General features: G+C 35.8%; 2 protein-coding genes across 7 annotated transcripts in view; one reads left to right on the forward strand and one right to left on the reverse strand.

The window, feature by feature from the left end:
• Positions 1-350: 350 nt before the first annotated feature.
• LOC112457494 lies at positions 351-4,318 on the reverse strand. 3 transcript variants are annotated; one of them, XM_025020604.1, is made up of 9 exons: positions 4,134-4,318; positions 3,296-3,764; positions 2,807-2,911; positions 2,652-2,717; positions 2,455-2,570; positions 2,045-2,299; positions 1,748-1,955; positions 1,445-1,665; positions 351-1,370 (listed from the first exon to the last, which is right to left on the reverse strand). In XM_025020604.1, the coding sequence occupies exons 2-9, from the start codon at positions 3,341-3,343 to the stop codon at positions 368-370; spliced, it is 2,022 nt and encodes a 673-aa protein (XP_024876372.1). In that variant the 5' UTR covers positions 3,344-3,764; positions 4,134-4,318; the 3' UTR covers positions 351-367. The 3 variants fall into 3 exon arrangements, with proteins under 3 accessions (XP_024876372.1, XP_024876370.1, XP_024876371.1); XM_025020602.1 differs by having other exon boundaries at positions 4,097-4,318; XM_025020603.1 differs by having other exon boundaries at positions 4,091-4,318.
• Positions 4,319-4,387: 69 nt separating this feature from the next.
• The window catches only part of LOC112457493 (S phase cyclin A-associated protein in the endoplasmic reticulum), a 39,574-nt gene continuing 30,639 nt past the window's right edge, over positions 4,388-13,322 (forward strand). The window contains exons 1-10 of one of the 4 annotated variants that reach the window (XM_025020599.1): positions 4,388-4,409; positions 5,392-5,616; positions 5,753-7,077; positions 7,152-7,888; positions 7,970-8,450; positions 8,600-8,782; positions 8,872-9,123; positions 9,204-9,650; positions 9,738-9,847; positions 9,909-10,032. In XM_025020599.1, coding sequence (XP_024876367.1) covers positions 5,406-5,616; positions 5,753-7,077; positions 7,152-7,888; positions 7,970-8,450; positions 8,600-8,782; positions 8,872-9,123; positions 9,204-9,650; positions 9,738-9,847; positions 9,909-10,032 — 3,870 coding nt within the window. In that variant the 5' untranslated portion in view covers positions 4,388-4,409; positions 5,392-5,405. The other 3 variants (XM_025020598.1, XM_025020601.1, XM_025020597.1) reach the window with 3 other exon arrangements.

The following is a 13,322-nucleotide window of genomic DNA, read 5'->3' on the forward strand; positions in this document are numbered from 1 at the left end:
TCAAAAATGTTGCAAATTTTACAAAAAAAAAAAAATTAAATTAAACAAACAATTAAATTTGAAATTTACTTCCTTCATTCCAACAAAAGTTATTTTAGCGTATTTCGGTGTAAAATCTTGATTTTTTTCGCTAATTATTTGCATCTTTTTCAAAATAGTTCTGTTTTTCATAAAATAAATATTCTCCAAATAAATATATAGATTTTCATATAATATTAAAATATTTTATTAAATATTATATTAAATAGCATTAAAATATTTTTCATAATATTAAAAAAAAATGCCTAATATTTCACTTAATATTTAAAACAAAGTGAAGAGAGATGTGAAAAATTGATCAGTCTCAAATATCAAATTTATATCTTTATTATTGAGAGTTTTTATCATTTTCCTCACAATCACTTGCATTGTCTACGATCTCGTCCTCAGAATTTTCACCACTTCCTATAAACGTTTCCTCGTGGAGAAAAGGTGCTGGTAGCCTGGTGATAAATCGCGTGGCTTGAGTCTCGAGAAGAATCTGTGGCAAGGATGCAACAGATTCTTCATCCCCGTTTTCGCAGACTTCAGTGGATGGTGTATCAAAAATGTTCTTCCCTTTCAAAGCTCTTATAAGATCCTTTTCTTCGTCTGACTCGTTGGATTCTTTTCGGATAGACGGATCATCCTGTTTAATCTTATAAATATGAGAAATTACTTTACGATCTGAATTAGTGTCGCTTGATGGCGTTGACCACATGCAGTAAGAAGGCATTGGCGGTGGAGGAGGAGCTACAACCTGGCGGTCCTTGTCCTCGGTACTCGACGCAGGATCGCTCAATACGTTTTTATATATACGTTGCAGCGCCCTGGCTTCTCGTTCGGACATAGACTTATGTTTATCAATTAAAGCTTCTTTCAATTCGATCATAAAATTTTTCGCTAGAAGCTTATCCAGCTTTCGTTGCTCTAACAAACATTCATCCGTATCTTCGTCCAACGGTTTTAAATACTCCTCTTTGATATACTCTTCGAATACCTCGTCAAGGATCTGCGGATCCGAATCGATTATTACTGGCAAATCGGGATTCTGATTTATCGTAGTATCATCGGTTACAGGCTGACTGCCCTTCAGATCACTGAATCTCGATCTTGCCATCAATAGAACAACAAATTCTGCCAGACTCTTAGCCGTGCCGATCTCCTTGAATGCTTTATCCAACTTTTGCATCAGCATATCAGCTGTTTCGTTATCGATACTAATGTCCTGATTAATACAGTCCTCGATATTTTTAAATGTCGAGAAAACTTGATTGTAGGCCAATTGCAGTTTGTATGACGCTAAATCCAGCTGGACAGTTGGATCGTGCCATTTAGCTTTGTCCTGTGTTCTAACAAGAAATCTCTTGGTAATATATTACCTATTGTAACGAACGTAAACATAAACATATGCCTTTCAACTTACTTATATCGAACTGGTTCCGTTTTGCAAGTACGATACGCGTTAATAACTTCCGACAATTTAACTTTATATACCGCCAGTTCTTTAACCAAGATATTAATTATATGAGCTAATTTTGTTTCAGGAATCTTCTGGCAAGAATATATCCAAGTATTACTATCATATGCGACAGCTAATAAATACAACATTTCTGATTGGACCAGAAGATATGTGTGATACGATCTCTGTAAAAAGTAATAAATATGAAAATATAAGTACCGTAAAAGTTATAGTAAAATGTATTTTGAAATTGTACTATTCATCCACCTTTAATGCTTGATAATCAATTTCGCCAGATGTCTCAAACGAGTTACGTTCAAACTTTGTAAACAGCTCTTCGCTAAGCACATCCGGTGGCAGCAATTTCGCAATTGACAGCGAACATTCGTAATATACACGGGAAATATTTTCCATAAATCTTATTAAAGTATCTCTCAGAGATTCCAGACATTGCAACTTTTCACCTAAGAAACGACTAGTACAAACAAACAGAAATAGAATAATAATATCTACACCTAGATCTTATTAACATTTCTTAAATTTGTATGGATTTTGTACACTTACGAAAATTGTTGAAGACACGTTTCAAAGCCCAATTTCATTTTATAATCACGTCGTAAGATCTTAAGGCTGTCTGTACACATGAGAAAAAGTTCATTTTGTAACGATACAACATTTTTTAGATTTCTATTTGCACGAAAACGCAAGTATTTTACATAACCAACGCAACAAATTGCGGACGGTGCAAATAACGTTGACGAAACATACATCGAAGAGACTAATACAGCCCCAGTCACAATTAGTTCTTGCGGCGTTATTCTGCAAACAGAATGAATAAGTTTATCATTAAATCAATTTCAATCAGTTGTACATTTTATAAAAAGCAAGAAACATGTAAACATCCACACAGAGATGCTTTATAAACTACTTTTTACAATAGACTCTATAATAATTAAGAAAAATTGTATAATTACTTTTTAGTACTATTATCGCACTTGGCTACAAAGCCGTTAATAATAGAAAAATGGTCATTTAACAAAGTCTCTGCACTCAAAATAGTGTTCAATTGCTCATTGGAAACACTCTTCTCCTGCAAAGAGTAAATTACAGGAAACAATTGTACTCGTTACAGATTGTGCGACTATATAATTCCTCTCAGAGCAACAAGTACCTGCGTTATCCAAGAATAAAGAGAAAATAATTTTCGGTAAATCTTCTTCAAGGTGTTTCTAATATCCTGGAAAAAAAAATAGAAAGGTTACACGCAATATATGCAAGATTTATCAATCTTTTCTGTATGTAACAGATAATATAAAAACTTATTACAATATTTAAATAATGCTCTTGTTTAAAATGCGTTCTCTTGGGCACAGGCACACTTTCAAAGTCTGTGTAACCTAATTGTGAAAGATGCTCGTGAAGAGCGCTACCCTGTAACACAAAGACATTAAATTTCTCTAAACGTTATTCTTCATTAAGCTGAATCAATTATAATTATACTTAATTATTTTAAACCTGTCATTCTAAACTCATGTTCATTACTCTTCATTATTCATAGCGAACAATTATCCTTGCGGCTTGCTTGTCAATAATGTATCTCTAACGTGAAAATTTTATGCCTAAATTGATGTTAAATTGAAGGAACTGCATTGTCAACAAGGAAATTCTCTCCCGATGTTTTTAGTCTTTGTGCAAAGTGGCGAAAGATATGCGTCCACGAATGTAAATATAACCTTATCCTTTTGCTCGGGATGGCAAATGTGGCCTCTTTAAGTTACACAATTTGAGTTTAAGTTTAAGGAATTGGGTTCGTACTTGTATCACAACATCTTCATCTTCCTCGTCGACGCCAGGCACCTCCATCGTTATTATTTAATTCACTGTGACGCTATAAATCCAATATCTTCTTATTTAAATTATGGCATCTGCCTCTTTGCAGAGGTCAATACGGCCAATAAATCCAATGTGAATACACACATATTGTATTTATTAATTGTAAAATCCCTCAATTGGATAGAAAGAGTCGGGGAAATCCTATAGCGTAATTTCTTCACGATTTCTTCAGCCTGGACTGTCAAAAAACATTTCCATTTGTGTAATTACACTGCAGGATAGTTTGGGTTTTTTTAGGTAGAACTCCTTTACTGACGCCTTTACGTAAAAACAAGTGGAGATTGAAGTTGTTGTGTCCACGAATATTTTCAATATTTTCACGCTGTATGCTGTATCAACAATTTCCAGTTCTGTCCCAAAGTAATTTGTCCCCGATCCTCGAAACGATTTCCTACAAGAAAGCAAAAATTAAAGAACAAAATATATTATGCTCGTTATGAATATTAATTTAAGCTGTACGTTCTCGAAATGTTTTGCGCTTTGTAAAATAATTCGATCTTTACAGGCATTTACATCTAAGAAAATGATTTACATTCAAACTAAATCAAATGGATATAAAGATTTTTTAATTCAAAAAAATTTGGCTACGAAAGGGACAGGCATTGTAAGGTTAAATTTGTTGCTCATTGTTCTATGTTTCACTTTCTACATTTAAAATAAAATAAATACAAATAAGTATACAATTAGATATTAGGCACAAGAAAAAGGAAAAATTACAAGTACACAAAACTTGAGAAAACAAAGAACAGTGATACTGCACTTTCTTCTCCCTCCGCCCTGCTCCTAGTGCTCCTACTGTTTTCAGTGCAGCCCTCGTCGATGGCAGTGCAATGGAGTTCTGTTCTATTTTAGCCGAACTTCTTGCGCAGTTCATCTCTCCTCCTTTTCTCTCCAACGTGAGAAGAAAAAGGAAGAACGATGAACCGTGCAAGAAGTTCAGCTAAAACGAACCAGGCCTGATCATCATGCGCACAGCGCAGTACTCGACCAATGCGCAAAACTCGTGAGGCCCGTGCCCGTGTTTACCCGTTTTGACGTACGTAGATACATGCGATTCCGCGTAAAATATGTTATTATGCGCCGTTTCTCAAATGTCACTCGCGAGACGTAGTCGCGCGAGGTGCGGGCGGCCGTTCGGCGATCTCTCGTAATCGTCGGGATTCGGGATCGAAAAGGTGGGTCGCGGTGACTGGCGCGGATCGGCTTCACGCTTTGCGCTTTGACAGAACGGTGCCCGTCGTCGTCGTCGTCTCAGGCAGACAAGGACGGTTTCGCGCGATCCGCGGACGCTGATCGCGTTGGGCTACGGCATCTCGATGTCATCGTGTTAAAACCGTTGTTTTCTCGGACGCCGACACCACGCTCGGCTCGTCCGAGCCTCGCGAATGCGTTGCGTCACGATGAGGTATAACCTCGAGCCCGAACGTGGTTGACGGTGTCGTAGAACGCGTGTCGCGACAACGTGACGATCAAATCTGCCTTGGTTTTTTCATCTGGAGGCTTTCCCGCTCGCACACGCATATCCGCCGTTTCTATTTCACATTGTATACCCTGAATACCCTGATAAACAAATTGCTCGCAGTATAACAATTTTGGTGTCATCTGCGTCTTAATTAAATTTATATTTTGTCGGCAGAGCTTGCAGATGTAATTTGACAGCGGATTGCTAACAAAATCTGTTATTTTGTAAATATTTATTAAATGGAATACATCATTTTAAATAGTCACAAATCAGTTCAGTTTCTACAATTAATCATTATATTCTTATAGCAGATTCTGTTATATTTCTGTTGGCATTTTATTGACAAAATTTATAGCAGACACTTTTAAAATCTGATCTCGATAGATTTGGCTATTTGGAACAATTGTCAGAGTTTTTTAATGTGGGTTGTAACACATGTCATGGGGCCCACTTTGTTTAATTTTATAATTTTACCAAATTGCGTTCAATAAGCAGCTACGTGTCTGTTGATTTTAAAGATCTGTTTTCTCACATATTGTCGTGATTGTTATTCCAGGTATTTACGAAAAAATGGCAGACGTTAGGTTGCTCATTCAAGAGGAAGGTCGCTCGGCCAGGAACTTGGTAGCTTTTAACGTGCCGGTCGGTACGAATAACATAGAGAAAATTACAAAGAAACCGCCCAGTGTGCCAAGGCAGGCACAATCGGGTTTGACAAAGCGAACCATGAAACCAACCACAAGAGTAAGGTCCGCTTCTACGGGTCGTGATAAGAAGTCTGGTAAGACAGCTTTCTTTTATAATATATAATCTCTCTGTTTTCTTAATAAAAGAATGCTTGCGTAATATAATTAAATAATATTTTGCAATTTACATTGTTTATTCCACTTTTAATCTAACGTAGCATATCTTTCTAGAATTACAGGCGCGATACTGGGCATTTCTATTTGGAAATTTGCAAAGAGCGGTTGATGGTATCTACCAAACATGCGAGGAGGACGAAAACATCTCTGAGTGCAAGGAAGTTATTTTGGTGCTCGAGAACTACACCCGAGACTTTCATAATTTAATAGAATGGTTCAAAGTTAAGTGGGCCTACGAAAATTCATCGCCACCGTTACGACGAACTCCGTTGGCTTGGGAAGTCAGGAAAACGTCTCCTTGTCGGATATGGAATTCAACCGTAATTCCAAAGTCCACTAGTCCCTTGCGGAGAGCCAGTCCGACGGAGTTGGTCTGCAAAAGTCCGGTCGACCAAATCATATGTGAGAATAAACCGATTGTAACGGACAACAAAATTAATCATGCTAAAGAGGAATTTGTTCATAAATTGTTAAAAGATAATAAGAACAACGTTTGCAAGAGTTGTTCCCCCGACGTTAAAGAGAAACGTAAGAATGGAGTGGACAAGACGGGAAATCAAATACCAAGTAAGGAAAAGTCCACGTCGACGAAAGCGTCTAACAAAGTTCTCGTGAAACAAACTGTGCAATCGAAAACGAATAGCTTTGTGGATCGCAGGACGTTGAACGACGGTGTAACGTACGATTCGAAGAATAAAATGGATGTTAGAAATATTTCTAAGCAAACAAAGGACTGTTTGCATAGCAGTATTGTAAAGCCAGTTGATTCTAATTTATCTTCAGAAAAACGAGAAACCTGTAGAAGTGATAAAAATGTTCCGCCGAGTTCGTGTACTAATTGTGAACTTGTGCAGAAGGAATGTAATGGCGTGAACGTTAAAGACGGTAAGACAGAGGGGAAAAGTACAGATAGCAAATTATGTAATAATAATAACGGACTGGGAAAGAATGAAATTAATGCCAAAGTTAAAAAGGATAGTAATAAAAAGTGTGAAAGCAACATTAATACTGAAAATACGGAAAAGTTGAGTACAAAGACAGCTAACGTTCAGAGTACTTCAGAAAAGATAAGTCAAGTTAATTGCCAAATAAGTAAACATCCTCACGAAATTGGCGATAAGTCAAATACTAAAGATATTCCAAATGCAACATCGAATAACGTAGATAAGAGCCCCATGGTAATTAGCGCAAACAGGCCTGCCTACGCGACCGTGTCGCAAACAAGAAGATCCAAAGTAGAGTCGTCGGGTTTATCCGAAACTCCAAAGTTTATCAGAAGTAAAACTTGCTTAAGTGATAAAAATTTACCTGCTTCAAGTAAAAGAAGGCCTGGAACGTCTGTTATTGTGAGAGGACGGTTTCAAACTCCTGAAAATAAGGTATTATACATATTTCATTAAACTATCATATTATGTACTATTATATTGTGTACAAAAAAAATGTATTTTTTCAGTTATCAGAACAAAATGCAAGGAAAGATCAAAATAGAGACATGAATGGATCCGTAGAAGTTTTAACCAAACAAACGGTATCTCCAAAGTTAAAAGACGAAAGTGATGGCTGGCAAACAGTAAGGAACCGCTGTAGAAGAGGGAGCACTCATAATTTGAACATGTCTACACGCTTTCATAAACCAAGCACTGCTCTATCCTTGCCAGCTTTATCAATAGAAAGCCCATCGGAGAAGCTGAAGAAGACTAGTTATACTCCAGATGGAAATAAGCAAAAGAAAAAGTGCATTGTAGGAAAAACCGGCAAAAATATGAATAATGAGGTTGAGAAAGTTAAAGGGGAATTCATAACATCTACGATTAAAAGTAATCTCGAAGACGCACTTAAAAAGAACACGTTAAATTTATGTGATACCAATTCGACATCAGTGATCGCAGCTATCTTTAAGAATGACGCGGAATTACTTGAGAAACGTATACAGCAGTTTATGACCGCTCAGGCAGAAAGAGAAAGAATTATCCTGGAGGAAGAAAGAAAGACGGAAGAAGCAGATTCTCAAAGATCTCAGCAGCTATCGGATGAAGAGGCGTCCTTAAAACGGCAGATTTTGGAATTAGAGTCCACTGAAATTGACGTTGATACTGAAACAGATGAAACGGATGGTGAAATGGTTCTCGAAATGGAAGACGAACCTGCGGTATCGCTCAGTGTCACTGATGATATTAGTTTAGAAGACAGGTATAATACATAAAAATCTATACATATTGTTCAGTGTCTCGATAGGATTGCCAAATTTTGTTAACAAAATGAATGTTACAGGTACGAAAATATGTTAGAGGGAATGTCTTGGGCGGAACGAGTCGATACTCTTGCACAATTGCGTGCATTGGTAGCTCGCCATCCCGGGCGTGCTTTAGAATTACATCAGAAACTTTCATCTCCATCGCGAAAAAGATCGCTTCCTGAAACGTTAAGAAAATATCAAGCGAAACAAGCCTGTGCTCAACACAAACGTCAAACGCTGCTTATGGAGAAATCGCAACGATTGCGAGAATTATTAAACAAAGTGGAAGATGTCAAAAGTGCAAAGAGTCAATTGATAGAGGACAAAAGAATCAGGATGGAAATGAAACTTAAAAGGGCGGAAGAAAATAGGACACAACATTTATTAGAAATAGTGAGAAAAGCACATGACGAGGACTCAAAGTTGAAGGAAATAGCTTTCATCAATGAATTGGAGGCACAAAATAAAAGACATGATTTTATGGCGTTATGTCAAGAACAAGAAGAAAGATTACAGGTATGTATTCTTCCAAAAAATGACATTTTTAATAAAAAAAATTCAGGATTTTTTAAACCTGTATATTGTATAGTATTAATGTGTAATTATGTATAATATATGTTACTATCGGTGTTACGTTTTTAACACAAGCATGACTTGTTATATAGGGTATTCAAGAAGAACGTCAACGTCGACAAGAGGAAAAAGCTGCCAAAGAAGCTGCGGCTGAGGAACGTCGAAGAGCTTTGGAAGCAGAGCGGCAGTTGCGAATACAAAAAATGAAGCAAGCACGACGAGAACGTGAGGAAAGGGTTGGCAAAATGCAGCTCGAGCGAGAAAAAGAACGACAAGTACATGAATTATTATTATTATTATTATACCATCGAGATATCTTTATTTTATAGGTGGAGTTTCTAAGTTACCAAGTTTAACTTTGTAGGAATTAGCGAGAGAAAAAGCACGAGATCGCGAAGAACGTTTGTCGGCACTTCATGCAGCGCAACTGGCTAATCAGGAAGAGCTGCAGAAGAAAATAGCGCAGAAGCAGCAAGAATCCACTAGGCGGCATGTGGAGAACATTGAGCACATTCGGCAACGTGCGGTTGAGTCTTCGATTTTAAGATCGGAGGAAGTGCCACCCACTCTCAAATCGTATCCTGCTCAAAAACAGTGCTCTCTATGTGGCACGATTGTGAGTTTCCCCACACAATTACGCGACGTAATCTTTTTTTTTTTTTAACTTGAGACTTATTGCATTTGCGTATTTTACAGATATCTAACGAGGTGCATCTTCTAAGCCACTTGAAAGGAAAGACGCATCTTGAAGCAGTACGAAGCGCGCATGATAATCGCGAGCCGTCTCGAGATGAGCTTCAGCGTTTTAATATTGCGCAGATACGGGACGTTTCCGTCACCGTAATCAATAATAATAACGCGAACAACAGCAAGGCTGTGAAAGAAAAGCAAAAAGCGCTGAAACGTCGATGTAGGAAAATAAAACAGCGTATGAGTTCACGCGGACAGGAATGGGAAGACAAGTGCAAAAGTGAGACTAATCAGAATTTATCCGTCGAATCAGCCAATAAAGCCAAATTTCGCCGTAATTTGAAAGAATTAGATAGATTATATAATAATCATTCCAAATCAGCATGGTCGAACATAGCATTGGCCACCTTGGAGCGCTGCTCGGGAGAAATTGTTCGAGCCTTCTCCAAATCGGTAGGCACTATAGAGAAAGTAACATTTCCTCTCGTGTATTGTTGACGAAGTCGTATAATTATATTTTATTCGTTTGTTTCGTTTCAGTGTCCACTTGATCAAGATGCGTTTAGATGTTTGAATGGATTTGACACTCTAACAAACTTGTTGAATTTAGGCTTAAATACACAAAATGCATCATACATTTTACCGAATAAGTAAGTATAATAAATCTTTTAATTAATATTATGAGATTTTTATTCGTATCTGAAATTTTAGAGCAATCACATCACTGTGCCGAGTTTACAAGGCCGGGATCAGTGGGAACACCGAGAACACAGAGGCTATTTTATTAAGCAACAAGATTCTCGTTATCCTGGATCTACTTTTACAACGTTTAGAGGTAAGTTTGTGTATAGTTTAACTTCAATAATGATTATTAGCGTATTAACCATTCATATAGTGTACTGCTCTATGTGTACCTACCATGTAGTATTACATAGGGTACTATAAATTATATGAATTTATGTAAAAAATTTGTTTGAGATAATTGTAGTGCTATATTTTTTAATCCAATGATTTATAATGAAGGAGTAGTTTTTTCTAGATATTTTATAATACGATATTCTTGTATTTGAGTATAAATATCGGCCCGTTGCATCATTGCTGGATTCATTGAAAAAATTAATATATTACTCAATTAAATTCTTATTTGTCCCTAATAAATTTTAAGGAAATATTTTTAAATACTGTTTAAAAATTGAAGTCAGTAATATATCTGAATTCACCAATATATAGCACTACTTGTTTAATAATCAGACTATGCGTTGAGAACTGCGAATTAAATTAGACTAAATTATATTTCGATCAGATAACTTTAATTTTAATCCGCTTTATCTCTTTTGGTTGAAATTTTCAATTCATAAGTCTAAGAATAATATTGACCTGCGATTAACCAACGATTAACCAACAGAATTGCTCAAAGCAAAATTTCTAACTATAATTCATAGTCCCTAAACTAATCTTTCTTTTCCTGTATCAAAAAATTGATAGCAATAAATCGATAGTTTTTCATATTAAAATAATACTACAAAATAATACTATATATAAAATTTGAATCGGCACCCTATCCGGTACGTGCTGCCCTCTGGGAATAGAGGGTCAATTTACTCGACTAAGGAATCTTCGAAATTATCTCCCAAAATATTTTATTCGTTAATTCTTTAATGAGAAGGTAAAAAAAGAACTGATCTTCAGAATTGAATCGATAATGTCTTGATCTATTCTGACTCTCGTGTAAGCACGTTCAGATATGTGTGATGGTAGGCGGCAACAGTTTTCGCTTTCCATTAGTCATCAACGTGGATGCGTCGACGGGCTTCAAATTAAGGTTGTAATCCGGGAATTGTTTGCAAATTAAATCTCAGGTAATTATACAATGAAATTCCGTTCTATATTTAGTTTCGAGGGAACCCTATAGCGGAACGAACGCGCAGTAATTGAAATGCGAGATTACTCGAAAATTGTTAATAAGGATACCGGCAGATTCTGGTCGCATATATGTATTTTTATTGTGATATTGCAAAGGACGTATACATTTTCTTTTTCATAAACTGACCAGATATAATTCCCTTTACGTTTTGTTTTCTATCAAGAAGAATAGGGAATTTAATCTTAGAATGTTTGTGAGTGTGCTTGCGTATTACACATGTTATTTATGCATATTTTACAAATATTTTTTATATTTTAACATAGACGGGCAAATAGAACTACGTTCCTTTTCTAGAGATTGATGATTTATTAAAAGAAGCTACGTGGAATTATATACATATATATAAATTATATATATAATAAATAAAATTTTATTTTACATTGTATACATATGTGCAACTTGATATCACTCTTTTCACTTCACATTACTCGCCTAAAGTATAAAACACACTCCAGCCTTAGAAATCTACTTAATTTACAGGATAAGATTTTTTTTATTAATCGAATGCTGTACAAATTGTTTCACAATTAAAGAAAAACTTTTAAGCTTGTCTTTATTCTATTTTGGACGCTATATAGAATATTATCAACCTTATTTAATTGTAAATCATAAAAAAAAAATGAAAATTGAGATATAATGGGGTGTAAGATATACCTCACGCGAATAATGTAGGTCTAAATAAATCAATTTCTAGAAAAAGAACGGCACTATTTGCCTGTTTGCCGTTAATTATCTAAAGGATTGACGAACAAAAGAGTTTTCGTCTCTTAATAAGGATGCGAGCCAAAGTACACGGTGATATCCGCGTCGAACGAACATAAACGAGCATAACGAGCATCGTCTTCTAAAGCGAGCTAATGTGGTAGATAGGCATGTAGATTATAGCTTGTTTTGTCTCTTTCTTTCTTTATCTTTCTTTTTTTATTTTCTCTCCCTTTTTTTTTCTTACCTCGTTTCGAGGTCGGTAAAGGGACGACGGTAAAGACGATGTGTCCCTGTCATCCTGTCCATTCTGTCCGACTTGTCAAAATAAGGATTAAGAATCTCGGGGATCCACGATTTCACGTCACGCGGTTGCCTTTCGGACTCGTTTGAGTGTCGCGGTAGGCACTGGTAGGCACGTATCGCTTCCCCGATAAATGAAGGGAATACGACGTACTAATTTCGAGAGACATGCTGGAGAATAGGAAAGCTGTGCAAAATAAAAATCTTACCTATAGGGTGACAGTAATTATAAGCTTTTATTAAGTGTTATCCGTCCTTTTTCTAGAAATTAAAATCAGTTAAAAAAATGAATTATACACATTGTATATATACATATATATAATTGTAAAACATAATAAAATTTTATTTACGTACATATATAATTTATATATAAACGTATGTATATAATTCCACGTAGTTTCTTTTAACGAATCAATTTCGAGAAGAAGGATGCACAGCTCTATTTGCCTGTTTATGTTAAAATGTATATAGGTTGAGCAGTACGCTACATTCGCGTTTATTAATCATGGATAACCCGATACGATGTCGATACGTTTATGGTTGCGATAGAGCTGCTATTATCGCGTTAAATATCAACATAAAATCTATATAACAAAATTCACGAACTAGACGACAGTTACATATATATCGTTGATTGAAACCGATGTAGAGAATGTCTCTGTGCTTTTACATTTTTTTTTTTAAAAAGATTCTCTAATGTTTAAACCTCATCATTAAGAGAAAATACAGATTTAAAATATAAAAATTGCATTTGTTTTTTTATATACGCATTTATCTTTTTTTTCATCGAATTCGCGGTTCAATTAATTAAAAATATTTGATCACGGCGCTTCGGTGTGCGCGGTTAGCAAAACAATATGGTTCGGTTTAATTCGATTTACACACGTCTGGCGTTGTCATTTTGTATACGTGTCAATGAAATATCGAGCAGTGCTTTACGCAGTTAATTACAAAACGGCAAATATAATTACTGCGACCGATCGTTATTCTTTTTTCTTTTTAGCGCAAACACTCGGCATTTCGCATGCGAGTGATATCTTTATGCAACAATAAACGCGATTAAATTTATATATCAAAGAAATATTAAAATCGTTATATACCTATGTTCACGTTGATTTTCATTCTTTTATCTAGAATTTTATCTACTTTGACGACTCTTCTCTCTCTCTCTCTCTCTCTCTCTCTCTCTCTCTCTC

The sequence above is a fragment of the Temnothorax curvispinosus genome, unplaced genomic scaffold, assembly GCF_003070985.1.
Source record: "Temnothorax curvispinosus isolate PA1 unplaced genomic scaffold, ASM307098v1 QBEX01007785.1, whole genome shotgun sequence".
Classification (NCBI taxonomy): Eukaryota; Metazoa; Arthropoda; class Insecta; order Hymenoptera; family Formicidae; genus Temnothorax; species Temnothorax curvispinosus.